A 20146-nucleotide genomic window follows, 5' to 3' on the forward strand; every position below is an offset into this window, starting at 1 on the left:
TTTTTTTTTGTCGGCCAATACTCTGATCTGGAGTTTACTCATGATTTCTTGGAAACAAGTGAAACTGAAGATGTTTTCCAGATGTTCACACTGTCTGCTCACCCTGTACTATCACATAGTACTAGTATCAGTGCTAGTATTAGTACTAGTACCGCAAATATGCAGTATTTCGCTCAAGTAGAATAAACTAATCCAAACTCACCTTAGAAAACTGCTATTTTAAGGTTTGCGTGCGGTTTTGGGGAAATGTGAACAGTGATTCATCCAGATGTTTACATTTCCTGATCTGAGAGAGTGTGTTGTTTAATTCGGCGTGGCTCAAATGCACGAAAAGGTTTGTGTTTTAGTGTCATTTTAACTTTACTCCCGGTTCCGCCGCCTGAATAGCTTGCTCCTGCTATTAGCATAATACGCCACAGACGGCGGAAGTCGGTTGGGAAACATACGCCGAAAGTTCCTCAAGATTATTTAAGTCCTTAAAATGTGTTAAAGTTCGTTACAGGACATTTGTATGTCTCCTGAGAACCGCAGATGGAATTTACCGGCAGTTTTTTAAACGGAGTTTCGCAGCAACGTCTGCGGGGCTAAACTGACTCCAGACCAGCTAACTGTGAGCTAGCTTTGCCCGGGAGCCTTGAATCTTGGTTCAGAGGACTGGACACGAAATACACCGAAAATAAGACCTTTAGGGGTAAACATAAACGTTTTAGCATATTATGATTAAGATTGGCAGATTTATTGAGGAGCTACTGCCGTTAAAGTACGTTTTAGAGCCGAGCCGAGCCGCTAAACTGAATTTTAACGTCTGTTTTGAGTTTAAATAAGTGAAGCTGTGAGATTTTAGCTAACTAGCTGGTGGCTCGGCTAAAGCTAAGTTAGCAAAGAAACGTAATGTTTTTTTTAAAAACATTTTAACAGCTTAAAATCAAAACTGACGGGGTATTCTTAAATGGAAAGACTAATAAACATTACTTACCACACCGACATGAGTTATGAGAGCTTGTCAGCTCTATTTAGCTGTTTAACATCAGTATTTATTTGAATCCCCCCCCCATATTAGCAAAATTCTTAACTGTTAGCTTGTTTGGCTAATGTGGCTTTAGTGGTTTTTTTTAGACAGTCAGGCCTGATTATTGGTATTTGTTTAAGGTTTATAACATGTATGACACCACAGAAACGCACACAGAGTCGCTATAGTAACCTGAAATGTGAACAAATGAAGAGAAAATTTAATTTTACTCAAAGTCATCCACATTCCTGTTTGTTTTTGATACAGTGCTATCTTCTTGGTGCTTTTACAGCATGGAGTCCATGGTTGATGATTTTCTGTCTCCGGAATCAACTGTCACCTCCCTGCTGTCCAGTTCAGGTCACCTGAGGAGCAGCCTGAGGCCTCCTGAACACAACGACACCTTCAGATACAGAGACAAGGTAAACTCTGGTACAGACACCTCCACTGGGGGTCGGTTTCTACAGCCAAGATGTGGCTTTGTAGGAGGAAATCTGCATTTTTATAGCCTCTTTGCAGTTTCACACAACTTGTTTAGGATTTCTTACCCAGTAAAACCAAAAAACCTGAGAATTCATCCTAAAAAACAGCCACTATTGAACAGAAATATGTGTTTAAATGACTTCTGCTGCTGTCAGATGCTGCAGGTGTTTAATGAACTCAGAGGAAATAGTCTTGAACAGCTGGAAGCAACAAACTCCAGCTTCTGTTAAAAAAAAACTCAATTGTATTTATTATTGTCATTAATCTTTGAACTGTTAGTGTTGGTTAAAGTTTTATTATTTCATTTTCTGGTATAATAGAATTGAAGTTGTGGAGCAAAATAGCCTGTTATAAGCCTCTATGGGATGTTTTTGAATGAATTTTGGTCTTAAATCACTTCAAAAAAACGTTAAAAGACAGTTGCTTGTTCTTGTCTTATCTGAGCTTGTTTTAACAGCGGTTCGTTCCTACAGATGATCTGTTTTTATGAACCCCGGTGGAAGTTAGATACTGAATTTAAACACAAGAGTTTTAACCCTCGTGTCGCTCTGCGGGTCAAAATTGACCCGTTTTAAAGTTTGAAAATGTGGAAAAAATATGCAAATTCACAGTGAAACTTGTGGTGTCACATTTTCAACATTTTTGGGAAATTTTTGAACATTTTTTGGTGGAAAATAAGAAATGTTAAAAATGTGTCTTAAGAACATTCACATAAAAATCAACCAAAATCCAGCGAAATTCGCTGGATTTTGGTTGATTTTTATGTGAATGTTCTTCAGATAATAATAGAAGTTTTAATGATATTTATATGAAATAACTTTAGGTATTTTTAGGATTTTTATGGATGATTTTTACTCACTTTTTGAAAATATTTCCAAGATTTTTCTTGTTTTTTTTTTTTTAAATAAAACTTTTAAGGAATTATTGGAATTTTCCTCCTGAAGGTTTTGCAAATTTTCAGAAATTTGGGGATTTTTTTTTGCTGAATGTTTGGATTTCTTTCAGAGAAGGAAACAATATTTTTTGGTGCCCGTAAATGAGGACAGGAGTGGGGTTAATTGAAGGGTCGATCACAGAAATCATGAAGAAAATGAGCATCTTGTTGAAATTTGTTGGACTTTCTCGTTGTTTGATCTCAGGACTATGATTCGGCCTCGGCGGCGCTGGACGCCTACATCGCAGACTTCGACAGGAGTCGTCAGAACAGCGAAGCTTCAACAGGAAAACTGGTTCTACAACAGAACCAGCCCTCCACACCCAGTAGACCCAGACTGCTCAGAAACAAAGACGGTAGTTAAACGTAAACTGAACACGATCCATTTAAGTTGTCATCCGCATTTAAAACACCCTTCAAATGTTGGAAACGGTGCAAGAACCGCTAGTTTCAGCCAAAGCGAACAGGATTCAGCAAAACATCTCATTCCAGATTCAGAGCATGTTTCTGCTGCAGTATTTTCCCTGTTAAATAGCCAGAACTGTCAGTCCAGAGTTTGTTTAAAATCATCTTTAAAATGTCAGAATACAAGTTCAGGATCTTAACCTGCCAACGTATGGGAGCAGTAAATAAATAAATGTGATTATAACCTGTTAAACCTGTAGTTCCATTTGTCTGAAATCTAGTAAATCATCCACAACAGCAGCCTTGACGACCAAAAAAAAAAACAATATAGTAACATTTTAAGAGAAAAATATACAATAAAAAGTTCTCAACGCAGTCTGATTACATTATTTATAAAATAGTGATCTATGTTATTGCTTTTAATTCATCATTTTGTATGTTAGTGTGTTTTTGTGTCTGTTTTGTTTTCATTGTTGTTCTTTTTTTTTTACCCGTAGTTCTCAGAGAGCGACTGACCGACCAGGAGCTCGACTTCCTCAACCTCCCTGTCAGCTCCCTCCGTCACCGTAGCAACCGTGACAGACTCTCCATGACGACGGACGAGCTGCTGTCCATCCCCAACGACGGCTCGATGCCCGTCACCCACACCTCCGCCTTCTTACAAGGTCTTTGAACGCACCATTTACACCTTTTTACCATCATTCCATCTGAAATCAGGAAATGTTTAGAAAAATTTTCTGCTCAGTCATCTGTGATTTACCTGAAATTTTTACAGCATGAAATATGAGAATTTATGAAGATATCTGTGACGTTTTAGCTTCGTATATTAAAGACTTTCTGAGATAAATTACTTTAAAAATCAACCGTTGACCCACTTTTTGCAGGTTTTTTTTCTCACATTTTAATCTGAGATTGTTTGAACAACAACGTCTGAGGAATTATTAGACTTTCTTTTGGGAAATATTAGATCTTAAACCTTCCATTTGAGGTAAAACTAGTGTGTTTCATGTATTTTTGTGTGTTTTTAGATGTTTTTAAACAGGACAATCTCCACCACCAGTATACGTACCCTACAAAGTCTACTGGTTACTTCAACAACATCTGAGGAACTATTAAAGATAAAAACCTGAAAGTTTCTCTCTTATTTCTCATCATGTCATTGATTCAGAATCTGTAATATTGGACAGTAGATCAAATAATCTCTGATTATGGAGGAGATGAAATAAAAACCTGAAATGTGACGGGAGGAGGTCGGGGTGGATGGACGGGTCAACAAAACGTTGGACTTTAACCATCTAATGTCGGACAAATTGTTCAAATATGGAAAACAAATTGAAAAGTTCCATTTTTGAGCTAAGCCAGAAGTCATCCAGTGATATTTTCTGAACCACATGTAGCTGCATGTCACAATAACACAAAACTAAACATGTAGAATACTTTAGTAGGAAATATTTGGTCACAACAAGGGAAAATAAGGTTATTTTGGTTGAACTTTTTCAGCACATTTGACACAAAAACTAAAATATTAGTAGATAGTCTGATCCAAGAGGAGTTCTGGAGTTTATTAGTGGTTCTCCAAATATACGAATACTGCTGTATAAATACATAACAGTGAAAATTTCAGGTTTTTATCTTTAACAGTTCCTCAGATGTTGTTGTTCAAACAGACTCAAATTTCAATGTGAGAACAAACCTGCTGAAAGTGGGTCGACGGGCAGATCTTAAATAATTTACCTCAGAAAATATTTGATTCATGAAGCTAAAGTTTCTCCAATGTCTTTATAAACATCCATATTTTATGCGATAAAAAGTTAAAGTAAATCAGAGATGGTCGAGCAGAAGAAATCCTTCAATCTGAGTCTTCAAGCACATAACTTTGTGATGATCATTTTGGACAAATAGATGAACACACTGATAACTATCCAATAGATGAATCATTGCCAGTGTTGATTAGTTGTAGTATTTCTTCTGATCCAGGCTTCCTGTCCCGGTCTGACGCCTCCCAGCATCGTCCCTCCTCCAGACCAGCATGTAGAACCTGTTGTGGACTCAGCAGCAGCCATACGGTCCCCCATCACCAGAACCAGAACCACCACCACCACTCTCTGCTCTCCAGGACATCCAGGAGCTGCAGGTTCATGCTGCTTCCTGTCTAATGTGGAATAGTTACCCAGATACTTCAGTCACAGTTTAAATTTTATGACTTTCTCCTCCTCCAGGTGTAAAAGTCGAGCAGGAGCAGCCATGTTTAAACCAGGTGTGGACGTCTCCTCTGCTGCTAGTTTTAAGGTGAGGATCATTTAGGTTAAGTGAAGTTATTTTGGGAACGTTTTTGTCAGTTTTTTTTGTAATTTTTAGTATAATTCTGATTATAGGTAATCGAGCAAAATCGATATCACTGATGATCAGAACCAGTATATATTACTAAATGTTCCATATAACAGCGTGTGATAGCAGGATACCTGTCATTCAGAACTAGTTTACTTCATTAATAAGGATTACTATTACTGCCGCTAGCCTTTAGCATAGCCTTAGCTACTGTAAAAGCTACCAGTGTCCTGATTTGTGGAGATGTTTGTGCTTGGTTTTCACTTTTTACATGTTGTGTTTCTGTCACTTGGATCACATTACTGAAGTCATTCTACTTTAGAAAGATGTTTCGACGCTCCAGATAGCATTAGCCGCAAGCTAAGTGGTACAGCTAACCTCTCAGTGCTAGCATTAGCCTAGCACCCTTTGTTAAATTATCATGGCATTCTCAGTATAGCGATTTTTTTATTCCAACTTCAGCAGCTTCTGCTAACCCACCTTCACTCTGCTAATGAGCTGTCTGTCTCTCTGTGTAAACAACAGCTTTCACTGTTGATTGGCTGTTAGTCAAGACATGTAACAACCAATCAGGTGGAGCTGTGGGCGGGACCACTGATTGATTACAGACAAAGCAGCACATTTAGTTTATTGTATCTGGATTTTTTTCTTTCTCTGTTATTGACGTAAATCTATAAAGGAGTGTTTTAAACATTATTTTCTGTCCGTCAGTCTGCACACAGAGCAGTGAGGTCAGAGTGGGCGGAGCCTTCATCGTCCTTCCACCTCCCTCATTGGTTCACCAGCAACAAGGCCGACATGAACTGTTCTGGGATCAGCAGCGTTCCTGATTTCAATTATCCAGCCTGGATTCAGAGCTGTGACCTCAGCGAGCCTCCTCCATCCACGGATCTGTGGGACTTTAATGGTACGAAACATCATCCATGACACGACCCGGTCTCCTCTGAGGGGTTTAGTTTCAGTATCTACAGGAACACTAAAACATGCAGGACAGAAATTTACAACCAGCGGCTTCACTACAGCTGCAGAAAATGTACAAGGTGACTGATTGTGTTTATATATTAAATAGATGAGAAACTAGCTTAGTAGCAACAACTATCACAGTTAATGTTAGTAAGTCACTCTAAATAAGCCGTAGCTTTGAGCTGATGAATGATGTAAGGCTGCTGTGAAAAAATCTCCAAGTATTGTCATGCAAAATGAAACATCTGGATATTCTAGACTGTTTTGGGGGAAAAAACAAGGTACAACATGTACAGCTGAAAAATAATGCTAATTAAATTACTGTCATTGGGTTAATAAAAGTGGAGCTCATGTTAGCATGTTAGCTGTTGGTAAAATGCTAAAGCAAAAAAGATGATGTTCAAAATCTGTAATAATAATAATGTGTAATATTTTCAAGATTCTAAAAGATGCTTTACAAAGTAGACAAAAACATGAAATTAAATGGAGAAAAAGGAGTGTATAGAAAGGGATTATGAGTTGTACGAAGTGTTAAAAAGATGTGTTTTTATGGATTTGTTGAATAAGAAGAGTTAGGAAGGTTCTCTAGAAATAAAGCAGTTTTTCTAAGAACTTCTCCATAAAGTCAAGACCTTGATTTTATTTAGAAATTACTGATTGATTTACTGGTAAATCCACTCCCTCAAATTACATGTATGTCATGCAAAAACTACAAAACTTTATAGGAATAGAAACAACGGTCAGCAGTAGAGAGTATTTTATTTTAGGTAATTATTTTTAAATCTCACATCATAATGAACCCTGTAAAGGTTTGTTTTCTTCCTATACTGTTAAAGACCACAGCGAATGTTTAATGGAATAATTTTACCAGAGATTGGTGATGTTATAGAAGATATAGATCACAAATTTAATACAAAAAACGATAAGCCAGAAGTCAACTAGTGATATTTTCTGAACCACACACAGCTGCAGGTCACAACAATATAAAACAGAGCATATAGAATACTTTAATGTCAAATATTTGGTCACAATAATGAACAGTAAAGTTGTCTTCGTTGAACTTTGATAGCTTATTGAGCAGGTTCGAGAACCTATACCACAAATAAAAACACGTCTGTTTCTTTTAGCTGCAGCTCCTAGAACCAGAGCTCCTTCCTGGGTGGAAGATCTGGAGAAGGACAACGATCCCAGCAACACACCTGCACAGGTGAGAGAACCAGGCAGCTGTTAGGATCTATAAAATGTTGCCTGATGTGAAAAAAACGATCAGTTAAAGCTGCAACGTTAAGGGACTTCGGCCTGCAGTTGCACACAAAATTGTTCAACCCCTCTCACATTTCTGATATTTATTTATACAAAAGCAAAAATCAAGATTTTATTCATAATCCATCCAAAATTTAAACTTCTTTGCAAAAGTAGGTTGCAATATTATTCAACCTCCTATGAGGCTGTATCTGTAGTCCTTCTTGCAGCACACTTTAGCTGCTGTAGAGGGGAGGTATCGTCTCTGATGAGCTTCTGTCCAGCTCAGCAAAGTTCTCAGGTCTCCAGCACTCATTATACCGTAGGGGTTTTGAATAACTTTGCATGCAGCTGTAACTTTTTGATGGCGACCTATCAAAGCTGTCCACCAGGTGGTGCTATCACTGTGATTGTGTACTGGCCTAGGAGGCAGATTAGAGCATGTACAGCCTAGTTAGACAGCACTTCCTGTCATCAAAATGACTTTTTTTTAATCACCCATGCCTGCTGTGCATCCTGGCCAAATTTCCACTCTGTTGGGGTTACCCTGTTTGAGTTTGTAGCTTTCAGAAATGTGCAAAAATTTGTCCAAAATATGACACATAATTCAAAATGGATGACTTCCTGTTGGGTTTTGGGCGTGGGTGTCAATCACATTTTTGTGCGTCTTGACGAGTTACATAAGTGTACCAAATTTCAAACCTGTACGTGACACATACTGGTCGTACTTCCTGTTTGAAATTCTCCAGGTGGCGCTATGGAGCCATTTTAGCTCACATTTATGCAAGTTCCATAAAATATCAAATTTTTAGGCTTTCAAAATTGGGATTCAAAAAACGGGAGAACAAACAAAAAGAAGAAATCCATGGGCTTCAAGAACTAATCCAAGAACTCTCATAACGGAGCTCCTGAGACCTCATTTTAGATCCATTTAGTGGCTTTTCCAGCTTTCATGATTAAGGTTCATGTTCCACTGAAGAGGAGATACATCTGAGCCTCTAAGAAACCTCTAAAGATGAAACTGTCACATGTTGTGGTTTCTGAGGTCTAAAACCAACTGTAGCGTCTGATTCCCTGATAAGTCTGGTTTTGTGTTTTCAGGTCGACGACCAGCAAACGCTCAGAGATCTGAGGCTTCAGTTGGCTGAACAGATTTCTGTGATCGCAGCAGACAGAAAAGACTCAAAGACAGCTCTGTTCAGAGGTAAAAACACACAAATGGTTTAGATGTAGGAATAAGAAGTCAGCCATCAACACTCTGACATGTTTGTGTGTTTCTCCTGTCAGATAACAGGATTGAGTCTCTGATCCAGAAGGCCGATCAGGTGTTAAACTCTTTATCTCAGAACTGTGGGGGAGCTGAAAGTCCTCCAGAACCAGGTGAGATCTGAGTACAGTTCTAAACATCAGAGGTTGTTCTATCTGTCTGATGACAACAAAACACAGTCAAGGCTTAGTTACAGTTTGATCTCCACAGACTAAAAACTGATTCATAACAGAAGAAAGTGTTGAACTATCTATGATAAACTGTCGTTCATATCTGTAGTTCCACTTTTACTGAGAAGTCATGGACGGATTTTACTACGAAGCAGAGAACTGACCTTTATTGTGACGCTTCCAGATGACTTTTACTCTGAAATCTTCAGGTTCCCTCAGCTCGGCCGTCTGCGGTTTGCTTTAAACTTATTTTAATAATAAAATATGGATATTTATAAAGATATTTGTATAACTTTAGCGTCATATATCAGCTGTTCTTTAACATAAAAGGGTTTTTAAATCTCCCCATCGATCCACTTTCAGGACGTTTTTCCTCACATTTAATCTCAGTCTGTTTGAACAACATCTGAGGAACTGTTAGACTTTCTCTGGGGAAATATTAGAACTTAAATCTTCCATCTGAGGTAAAACTAGTGTGTTTCATGTATTTTTGTGGGTTTTTTAGATGTTTTTAAACAGGACAATCTACACCACCAGTATACGTACCCGACAAAGTCTAGAGTAATTTAGGGCAAATTTTGTGCCATTTCATTAACAAATTTAGCGTCAGTTCAGACACTTTTTGAGTAATTTTGGAACGTTGCAAGTCACCAAGATTAAGAAACACATAATTTTATCTCTGATTTGCCTGATTTATATCATAAAATATGGATATTTCTAAAGATATTTTTTTAAATTTTTAGTTTTTTTATTTCTTTCACTGAAATTTGAGTCTGAACAACAATATCTGAGGAACAATTAAAGGTAAAACCCTGAAATTTTCTCTCTTATTTCTCATCATGTCATTGATTCAGAATCTGTAATATTGGACAAATAGATCAGAATAATCTCTGATTATAGGTGAGAAGAAATTAAAGCCAGAAATGTGATGGGAGGAGGTCGGGGTGGATGGACGGGTCAATAAAACATTGGACTTTACTATCTATAATATTGGACAAGTGGTTGAAATGATGCTAATGCTAGTAATAGAAGTTACCTGAATTCTTCACACATCAAATACAGATGTTTAATTTCTGTATTTTTATCACATCTGCCTCCATCAGAAACACAATAACAGCCATCAGTGTATAGATGTTGGTTTTCTAGAACCAGTCTAAACTCTGATTTCTGTTTCCAGTTTTCAGTTCTGCTCTGAGTCCCGTCAACACCGAGGATCTGCTGATGGTTTCTCCTTCGCTCTGTCCTCCAGCTGCTCCGTAAGACTCTTTAAATCTCATATTTTATTATTTCTGATGCTCCACAAACTGACTCGGTCTGTTCAACCCTCAGAGACTCGGCAGCAGGAGGCGTCACAGAGAGTCTGACTGAGAAGAAGGTGAAGGTAGGAGCTCCAGCTTTCATTTTGAACTTTAATATTGAGTAGAAGAGCTGCTATGAAGGATCCACTCTCTGCTCTGTAAAGTCAAACCAGCTCAAAGAGTCTAAATCAGTACTTTTCCACCACTACTATCAACTTTCTAAGGTAGACAGTGGATTGTGTGACCAAAACTTACCTGGAAAGGAGTGAAATAAGGAATTTAACCTGAGAGATTTTATTTACTGGGACTGTTTTTCATGAATAGAGTGAATTTTAAATGTCAAAAGCGCTGTTACTCATGTTTATTTTGACGTACGAAGCCAAAATTGTGATCGTTGTCAACATTTGTTTGGTTTTTTTAGCCCTAGACTGCGTTAGCTGTCAAGATTTATGACTATACCAACTTGGTCTTGATCTCTCAGCTTCTACATGAACTCTTTATCGTCATTTGTATCCAACCGCTTCCTGTCTTCTCATGTGTTTTTTCTAAAATAATCAACTTTAGATCTTTACACACGAGGCAAAGAGAGACTGATTAAGCCTGTGAAAAAGAAAAAGTACTAATTTCAGCCACAACAGTTACCTAAATCAGCCTAATGACCGATTCACTCACACGATTGTGAATATGAGTAATTTTAACTCTGAAAACTCTTTGAAAAGGTCTAACTGGTCCTCTGTCTGCTGTCTCCTGCAGTTTCAGGACTATGACTCCCATGAAGCCAGCGTCTGGAAGCAGCCCGGTCCGGTGGAGGCTCTGAAACAGATGCTGTTCAGGCTTCAGTCTGTGGAGTCGGAGCTTCAGCGACAACAAGAAGCTTCACCAGAACTCCAAAACAGGCTGCAGATGCCTGAGAAACAGGTAGGACAGGTCTTTGAGTGGCTATGTTTAAACCACAAGCTCATTTTACAGTCAGATACAGCTGGAATTTTAACTAAATTTTGAGGAAATCTACAAAATATAACTCATTTTGTCGTTCAAGCCAAATTTCTGACCTGTCACTTCAATGCTTCCCACACATTGCCCATGTACAGCGTTCAGCAGTGCGTTCTGGTCATGTTGTGTTTCAAGAGTTACTGGTGACTTTGTCCGCTCCTCATTTGCAGAAAGTTGAAGTTTTGTGTGTTCTATTGAAATGAGGAGCCTCTGAGTCAGCGTCTAACGCCTCAAGAAACCTTTGAAACACAAACCGTTGTCAGTCTGAGACAAAGACAGGTTCAGCAGCTTGTTTCTCCTCTCAAAAGTTTTCAGAAACACATTTCACCCAAGTATTTTCGTAATAAAAGAGAAGAGCCGTCAATGTTGGTGTTGGCATAGATTAGATTAGATAGACACTGTGTTCCTGCTCTTGGGGAAATTGACAGGTTCCAAAAGATAAAAAGTTTGCAAACAGTACATTAAAAAGACTTATGTTGGAATTCCATTCCTACGGCGCAACGTAGCTTGATTTCCACCATAAGTCGGAACTCGCACACTGCGATGTTCAACCAACGAATGTAAGCAAAGCCGTCTTCCTCGTATAGCGCAGCGTCACGACGTATTCATCCACCCCACTCTCCAACTAGTTCCTGCATGAAATTTGTTTTAACGTGATGGAACAAGACTTTATAAGCATTAATAAATTTATGGGAGATGACGATGTAACCATGAAGCGCCGTAGGTCGAGGACGTCGTAAACCGAGGACCTGATGGATGGATGAATGGATGAATGGATGGATGGATGGATGGTTAGATTCTTTATTAATCCCCAGGGAAATTCATGAGCATCAAGCATCCAATGTTTTCTTGTAAAAACACCCCGGTAAACCACCACTGAACGTTCAAATTTTCCAAAAATAATCGACAAAAACTAATTTTCTCTGCTGTCCCAACAACTTCCCATCCTGTGCCTAAAACTGAAAATTTGTGAAGGTTGTGTTCTGTTAGCTCTGCTAGGACCATGAATCACAAAAAAAGCCTCAGATCTAATCTGTAGTCCAGACTAAAACATCTCAAGCACCAGTTAAAGGATTTTCTGTAGTTTTTTAAAATAATTTTTCTTTTTATAATGTTTTATTGCTATTTTACAGCTTCGAGAACAGTCACTTTACATTTTACTGCCTGAACATGTGAAAAATAACTTGTGAATCTTTGGTCTTGAATAAATATGACTGAATTAGTTTTTTATTTTTTCTTCACTTCCCACTGAAACAGTTACAGAGCTCCTCCACTGATTGGTCCAATGTGTTCTGCAGTTTGCTCGTTAGCTGACGTTAGCATGCTAACGGACTGACATGAGCCGATGAACCAGATAACCGTCCTCATGGAGCTTTCCTCTGAGAACAAACTGATTTCTCCATGTTTTGATGCTTAAACGAGCCTCAGGTTAATTTAGATTTGCATTTTTGTTGCAGTTTCCTGACGGTGAAGCAGAGCTGCAGAGTTTTCTTGGACAGCCTTCACTGCAGAGGTAACCGAATGAACACATCGATATCTTACTCCTTACAGCAAAGCGGTTGTGTAGACTGGACTGATGATCAATACATACCAGAGCTGAATCATTAAGTGTTGGTTACAGGACTTTATTGGTTCAGTGCAGTCTCAGATCCAAACAGATACTGTTCAGGTGTGTTTATGTCGACACACTAAACCTGCTAGACTTTTAGCAGAGCACCAGTTGTTCTATCAGCTCTAGCATGTTAGGAGTCTGAACATAAAGAGGGTTTTTATTAAACTTGTGTGATGTTATAACTCTCTCTACAGTTTTTAATCAGCCTCCCTGCAGACACAATCTACAGTTTCTCAGTTCAGACTAAAAGGTTCAATCAAACAGAAACCATGAGAAGTGTTTAAAAAAACAAACAGTGCTGACAATAACTGGGTTTTGTGCTTTTTGTTCAGTATATTCGGTCGAGTAATATTTAGAAATCTTAAAGAACCATAACATTATTTTATCACAATTTTGTGTACTTTGATTGTAGCTCTGATGCTTTAAGAAGGTTCTGGGTTCAACTAAGTCTGCAGAAAAGGAAAAATTCTAATTCTCTCACAATTGCTTACGATAATGATGGTATAAGTAACCGATACATCAAAAACTGTAGAGATGTTAATGATTAAGCGAATAATTTCTGCAAACAGTTTAAAAATATGTTAACCGATTTTTTAAAAAAAGAAGAAAGCCGTGCATGTCAGAAAATATGTCCTCGATCAGCTGTAGTTCCTGGTTGTTCCACCAGGTGTAGACTCTTTCTATTTAATTTTTAACTGACATTTATAATGTAACAGAATAATAAATATATTAGCTGATGAGGCAGAAAAAGAAGGTCATGCATGTCAGCAAATGTAGTCCATGTTAGCTGTAGTTCCTGGTTGTTCCACCAGGTGGAACCTCTTACTATTTAATCCTGTAGAGACCAGAGGAAGCGTCTCTCAGCCTACAGTTCATGTTGGCAGCCAGAGAGCATTGTGGGAGATTAGTCAGTAAAGTGGAACCATGAGAAAGTCTCCTATGAAACCTAATATTCCCACAGTGGGTAAAGTTGTGAAAACAGGAAGGAAATGCCCAGAAACTGCTTGAAGTTCAGAAGTTTAATACCAGATAATTCTAAAAGATATTTACTGTCAGGATGTTAATGATTAATCATTAAATGCCATTGGTAAATTAAGAGATTACAAATTTAAAAACCGATAATGCAGAAAAAGAAGAAGGTCGTGCATGTCAGAAATGTAGTTCATGTTAGCTGCAGTACCTGGTTGTTCCACCAGGTAGAGCCTCTGACTGTTTAATGCCGTAGATCAAAAGTCAGAAGCTGCTGTGATCCCAGCTCAGACTGATTAAAGATGTCGTATTATTGTGATGAATGTTTGTTTTCGTCAGAGCTCTGCATCATCTGAACCGTCTGAAGCTGCTGGTAGAAGAGCCAACAAAGAAACACAGAGAGGAGGAGGAGAAGGATGAAGATGAAGGGCGTTACTCCTCTTCATCTGCTGATCGACTCATGACCTCTCAGAAGGAACCTTCCTGAAGCTGAAGGACTCTTCATCTTCTACCAGCATCTGATAATTATTCTGAAGGAAGTCGCTTTATTTCATGTTAATTATTCCAGAGACTAAAAAACTGAAGCATCAATGAAACGAGTCAAACGTTGTCAGAGTTACAGTGAAGGTTCTGATTTCAGCCACTTTATCAGTGCCATAATGATGTAAGCTAACATTAGCATGTTAGCATCAAGTTAACATGCTAACGACGCTAAGAGTGTTAAAATGTGCTTGCAGGCTAAATGCTAAATGTCAGTAATTTAACATCCAGTTCTATGGATGCTAGCTGTAGCCTAGCCACATTAATATGCTAATATTAGCATGTTAATAATAAAAACCGTTCATGTTAGCATCTTTACAAGCTAAACGCTAACTGTTACATGCTTTTTTTAAAATCTAAATTTAAGTCAAAGAACTTGTAACTATCGACTGTAATATATTTAGACAAAGTTCTTTATTTAACACTGATGCATTTAAGAGATTTCTCCTATTTTGTTACATGAAATAAGGGTTAAAACTTGTATTTATTGGTAAGATTATTTTATCTGCACACTAGTTCCACTATCCGAGGTGTTCAAAGCACTGAGCTTCTCAGACAAGGAGGTGCAGCTTAGCTTCATGAAATCTGGGCAAAGTTTGAACTGAAAGGCCTCTATGTGACGTGTTCATACAGGAGAAGCACAGGTAATAATAGAACAACAGGTGATGCACATTTCTTGTAATGATAGAATTACACCTGTACTTTTCTTGCTATGAGAAGTAAAAGTGTAGCAAACACGGTCTGGTACCAGTGTCTAACCCATACAATCTCTTCATCAACCTTTAAGTTGTATTTAAAACCAGGAAACACCCTGATAGATTTGATTTGGGGCTTGATAATGAAGAAGTGCCTAAAAAACAAACATGGATGTCATGCGTCAGACTTTTAAGCCAAATGTGTCTTGGATCTAAAGTTGAGTTAAACATGCACAGTATAGAAGCTATAAGTGCTTTAGATGAAGGAAACAACATGTTTCCTTTTGTAGTAAACAGAAATTCAGATTGTTTTCTCGAATATTTTTATTCATTTTTAGGTCAAACTCTGTTTTTGTTCGTCTGTTTCATGTTGAGTGATGTTAAAGTGTTGAATCATCATTCAGGCCAACAGGTGAACTGGTGTTTGTTTTGTACCTGGTGAGAGAAACGTCTTTGTTAAACCAGAATCTGATTAAAGATTCTTCTCTAGTGCCAAACAAGACTTTTTTTTTTCTCAGATTGTCTGATTTTCATGTATTTAGACTTGGCTTTGGATCTGGTTTTAGACTTGGTTCTGGATCAGGTTTTTGACCTCGTTCTGGATCTGGTTTTTGACCTCGTTCTGGATCTGGTTTTAGACTTGGCTTTGGATCTGGTTTTGTCCACATAGCTCCAGACACGTTTTTGTGAAAGGATTTCTTTAATTTACATGAAAGTGAAGAATTTCCTGAGATTTAACTGATTTTAACTCAAAGCTTCGAGTGTTTTAGTGAAATTTGATTTCTGTGATTTGCTTTGTTGTCATCTTGGATATGAGGTTTTTTTGTGGCTGCATCAAACTTTCGGTAAGGAAACCATGTAGTGTTCAGTAGTTTCCATGTTGAGTTTCAACAACATGACTTTTTCAGGACCAGATGTTGATTCTCCCGTCACTTCCTGCTGACATCACAGTCGCCCCCTTGTGATCGAACTTCACACTCTGGACGCCGTCACGGTGTCCATCCAGGCTGGTCACCTTGCAGGACTCCACCTCCACCAATCTGACCAACCCGTCACCACTAGCAACTGCCAGTGCCCTCCCTGATTGGCTGAATGCCACCTGGTTGGCTCCCATTGGTCCGACGTCCACAGTAGCTAAAGGTTTTGCTGGGTTCCTGAAGTCCCAGAAGTTTACGACACCACCAGAGTCGCAGGAAGCCACAACATTGGTTGCCATGTTGGACGTGGCATGGCTACAGGGGTGTCGGTGTCCGGTAAAGACAGCGGTGCAGACGGCCAACCGGGCGTCCCACAAGGCAACAGTTTTATCGGCTGAAGCCGTGAGCAGGAAGTTGGAGGAGGACAGGAAGTGGACGCTGTTGACGGAGGCGTCGTGGCGTCGAAGCGTCAGGCGACACCGTTGACTGTTCAGGTCCCAGAGTTTGGTGGTTCGGTCAGAGGAACACGAAGCCAGGAAGTGACCGGAGGAGTGGAAGGAGCAGCTCCAGGCTGGCTGAGAATGACCGAAGAAAGTTAAAACGCAGCAGCCCAGAGAGAAATCCCAGAGACGAACCTGAGAACAACAATTAAAGACCTGTTTATGAGTTATTCCATCTCAAATCATCTGGATCCATCTGCTCAGCCATCTCTGATTGGCTTCAAACTTTATTATTATAAAACATGGATATTTAAGATGGTATCTGTAGAAGTTTAGCTTCATATATCAAATAATTTCCAAGATAAATTTATTAAAATCACCCGTTGACCCACTTTCATCAGGTTTTTTCTCGCATTAAATCTGAGTCTGTTTGATCAACAATATCAGAGGAACTACTAAAGATAAAAACCTGAAATTCATCTCAGACAATATCTGATTTATCTTTATCCATGTTTCATTCTATAAAATTCAGTTTAATCAGCTGTACTGTAACATAACTTACCGTCATGTCTCCGCTGGTCGTTGCCAGTTTTGTTCCATCAGGGTGGAAACTGCAGCCTGACAGCCAATCAGAGTGACCCTCACCTGTCAGCATCATCTCAGCCACCTGGCAACACATTCAATGACATCACAGCACATCAGCCAATCAGAGGGGTCCTGAGATGTCAATAGAATAAGCTCTTTTTTCCCCCGCTCCTTCTGTGTGATATTTTTCATTCTGTCTACTTTCTATCATTTACAGTTGATATTAAACTGATTTAAACTCGTCTCATAATAATCATTGTTTATATCTCATTCCATCTCATAACTTTCAATTTAGTCTAATCTGAAATGATCCAATCATATCTAATTTTATCTCATCTTCTCACATACTGATCTCTGTATCTCATGCCATCCCATGTCATTTTAAAGTCATTTTATCTCAGAAGAATAACCTTATTTATAGAGCACTTTTCAAAAGCAGCAAAATCTCATCCTATTTTATATCATCTTAAAGAAGTTTTTATCTCATGTCATTTTATAGCATCTAATCAAGTCTCATCTCATCATGATATTAATCCATATTTGTCAAGCTTTTTTTCCCTTCCCAAATCCAGGTTACAAAAACGGTAAAATCTCATCTCATCTTGTTTCATTTCATCTAATCTATTGTAATCTAATCTAGTTACATCTCATTTCATGTCATGTCATGACATCTAACTTAATCTAATCACGTCATCTCCTAATAATCTATTCATTACACAGCACTTGACAAGGCCGAAAAATCTCATCTCATCTTTTTATCTCATCTCCTGCCATCTAATCTAATCTCATTTCATCTTGTCATTGTCATGTTGTCTCGTCTCATAATATACTATAATCTGCATTCATATTGCATGCCATCTCAGCTCATATCATTAACTATCATCATTTTATCATGTTATCTCATATCATGTCATATCATCTAATATCACATAATTTATTATCATCTAAGTATATCATCTCATTTCATATCATGTAATATCGCAAATTATATCTCATGTAATCTCATATCTCATATATCACATCTGATATTGTCATATCTCATATATCAGGTATATCATTTCAAATCATATCATTTCATATCATCTCATATCTCATATCATCTCATCTTTCCCCCAAACGTCCATTCTAACCTCCTCCTACCTTCTCTCCGGTCTCCAGCCTCCACATCCTCCATCTACAGTCGTCACTGACAGAAACCAGCATCATTTCTTTAGGATGAAGATCGATGCAACTGATCGGCAGCTGGTGAGCTTTGATGGATCTCTGAAGACTGAAGGAACGAAGACTTTTCTCCGGTTCAGACATCACCTGATCCACCTGAAGCTTCACCATCCTGCTGTAAACGGGAAACTCGGAGTCCTTCGGGTGTTTGATCTTCACAGGTGACTTCTTCTCCGGAGCTTTCTCCTGGTTCTCTTTGACCTCTGTGGTGTTTGAAACTCGGTCTTTCTGTAAGCTGAGGAGCATCTTCTGCCTCAGAGCCGCCTGGTGTTTGTCCTCCAGCTGCTTCATCGCTGGTTCGTAGGACTTCAGATGTTCCTTCAGATGTTTCAGGTCTTTTTTAAGCTGGTTTTTGTCGTCGGTGACTCTTCGATGCTGCAGTCGGTGGAAGTTCCTCTCCCTTTGCATCCTGGTTAGATTCTCTCCAGCCGTTAGAACCTCCATCCTGAGCAGCTCCGTCTCTCTGCAGATGGTTTCCAGCTCGGTTCGGAGAATCTTCTGGTGAGTCGAAGCGTCGGGCAGGAAGAAGACGCCTGATTGTGGAGTCGGCAGCGTACCTGAAAAGACTTTCTGGGCCGAGTCGTACCACTCAGACTCGAAGCTGCTCAGAGTTCGCTTCAGGCCGAGTCTGAGCAGGAAGTTCCTCAGAAAATCATCCACCGATTCTGGGATGTTTGGGATGGTTTGATGTTCTGGAGGTTCAGGTTTCATCCTGGAAGCAGAAGAAGTTTCATCTTCATCCTCCTCCTCCTCAAACAAACCTTCCTTCCTCTCTTCTTCCTCTTCTTCTGCTCTGTCTCTACTTCTCGCTGACATTTTCTCTGCCTCTAAACCTCTTTGTTTACACACTGCCACGGTAACAGCCGTGCTGTGTTCCACCTTCACTCTAGAGTGTTGTTGAGCTGTTACCATAGCAACGCATCTTCACACTGCTGTTTTTATTTTTAAAATCTACTTTAAAGCACTTTTTACGGCTGTATTTTTATACCGTTTGTACTACAAGTTAAAATACTAAATGTAATGTAAAATATTTAATACACCTTGTTTTACTTCTTACTTTTTTCTTTTAAAAATTCTTATTGCTTTGCTATCAGATTCTGAATTTATTCTCATGTTATCTCATTTTTTAAAAACAATGTCTGGACTTTCCTTCTGGATTATTAAAGTCACATATCTCTATCTAACTAATGATGGTTCTTATGTGCACAGTTGAAAATGTGTTTATTTTAAATTTATTTTAATTTAACTTTATTTTATTTTTTATTTTATTTCATTCTCTTTCACACTGCAGCAGGTGGCTCACCAGAAGCACAAGTTACAAAATTAAATGTAATATTTCAATATTTCAGCTGCAATTGTTCATTATATTGTGTATTATGTTACTTTACTGTCTCAAACCTATTCCCAGTAGTTTATTGTTTTCACTTTATGTGTTTGTGAATCTTATTTATTCTTGTGTTCTTTTATTTTATTACCATATCTTGCAAAAGATTTTCCTTCAATGTTATTAAACTCATGTCTCTACCATGTCCCAACTAATTATATTTCTTAAAGTCACGGCTTTAATAGAGAGCATTAACTTTATTTTATTTTATTTTACTCCACACTCCAGTTCAGCAGGCAGCACACCAGAAGCACAAATTACAATATTAAATATAATATGCAATATTTTCATTATATTGAGTGTTACTTTACTACCTCAAAACATTTGTTTTCATCTTTTGCTTTTGAATCTTACTGGTTTCATTTAGACACTGGATTTATTTTTAGGTTATTTATTTTTATTATAATGTCTGGCAAAATAAAAATCATTTGGGGTTATTAAACTCATGTGTCTATAGTAAATAGAAAGAAAATTTATTGTTTTTTTAATTTTATTTCATTTGAATGAATTCTATTCTATTCTACTCTATTTGAATTAATTGAATTTCATTTTATTTTATGAAATTTATTTTATTTTATTCTATTCTCTTTCATTTTGTTTATTTTATTTATTTTATTTTTATCCCTCCAGTTCAACAGGCGGCGGTACCGGAAGCTGGTTGGTCAACCGCCAATAAAGCGACGAAGAAGAA

At 38.2% G+C, this 20146-nt stretch overlaps 2 protein-coding genes across 2 annotated transcripts; one reads left to right on the forward strand and one right to left on the reverse strand.

Annotated features, from left to right (window-relative positions):
- The first annotated feature begins 367 nt into the window (after positions 1-367).
- On the forward strand, positions 368-15410 carry c18h18orf54 (chromosome 18 C18orf54 homolog). Its single transcript, XM_022205903.2, has 15 exons — positions 368-691; positions 1302-1431; positions 2632-2782; positions 3329-3496; positions 4809-4965; positions 5051-5120; positions 5871-6066; positions 7250-7329; positions 8466-8568; positions 8652-8744; positions 9979-10057; positions 10131-10182; positions 10853-11017; positions 12550-12605; positions 14013-15410. Exons 2-15 carry the CDS (start codon positions 1303-1305, stop codon positions 14158-14160), a joined length of 1647 nt encoding a protein of 548 aa, XP_022061595.2. The 5' UTR covers positions 368-691; position 1302; the 3' UTR covers positions 14161-15410.
- On the reverse strand, positions 14777-19071 carry LOC110959132 (sperm-associated antigen 16 protein-like). Its single transcript, XM_022205907.2, has 3 exons — positions 17991-19071; positions 16828-16932; positions 14777-16460 (listed from the first exon to the last, which is right to left on the reverse strand). The coding sequence occupies exons 1-3, from the start codon at positions 18981-18983 to the stop codon at positions 15813-15815; spliced, it is 1746 nt and encodes a 581-aa protein (XP_022061599.2). The 5' UTR covers positions 18984-19071; the 3' UTR covers positions 14777-15812.
- Between the last annotated feature and the right edge of the window lie 1075 nt (positions 19072-20146).

This window comes from Acanthochromis polyacanthus, chromosome 18 (genome assembly GCF_021347895.1).
Source record: "Acanthochromis polyacanthus isolate Apoly-LR-REF ecotype Palm Island chromosome 18, KAUST_Apoly_ChrSc, whole genome shotgun sequence".
NCBI lineage: Eukaryota > Metazoa > Chordata > Actinopteri > Pomacentridae > Acanthochromis > Acanthochromis polyacanthus.

What these genes read in the sequence shown, in the direction of transcription:
- c18h18orf54 (XM_022205903.2), top strand. Translation starts at nt 1,303, where the DNA reads ATGGAGTCCATGGTTGATGATTTTCTGTCTCCGGAATCAACTGTCACC. An exon ending in GGATCTGTGGGACTTTAATG is followed by an intron (nt 6,067 to 7,249) that starts GTACGAAACATC and finishes TGTTTCTTTTAG; the next exon opens with CTGCAGCTCCTAGAACCAGA. An exon ending in AAAGACAGCTCTGTTCAGAG is followed by an intron (nt 8,569 to 8,651) that starts GTAAAAACACAC and finishes TTCTCCTGTCAG; the next exon opens with ATAACAGGATTGAGTCTCTG.
- LOC110959132 (XM_022205907.2), bottom strand. Translation starts at nt 18,983, where the DNA reads ATGGTAACAGCTCAACAACACTCTAGAGTGAAGGTGGAACACAGCACG. An exon ending in GGCTGGAGACCGGAGAGAAG is followed by an intron (nt 16,933 to 17,990) that starts GTAGGAGGAGGT and finishes ATGTGTTGCCAG; the next exon opens with GTGGCTGAGATGATGCTGAC. An exon ending in CGACCAGCGGAGACATGACG is followed by an intron (nt 16,461 to 16,827) that starts GTAAGTTATGTT and finishes TGTTGTTCTCAG; the next exon opens with GTTCGTCTCTGGGATTTCTC.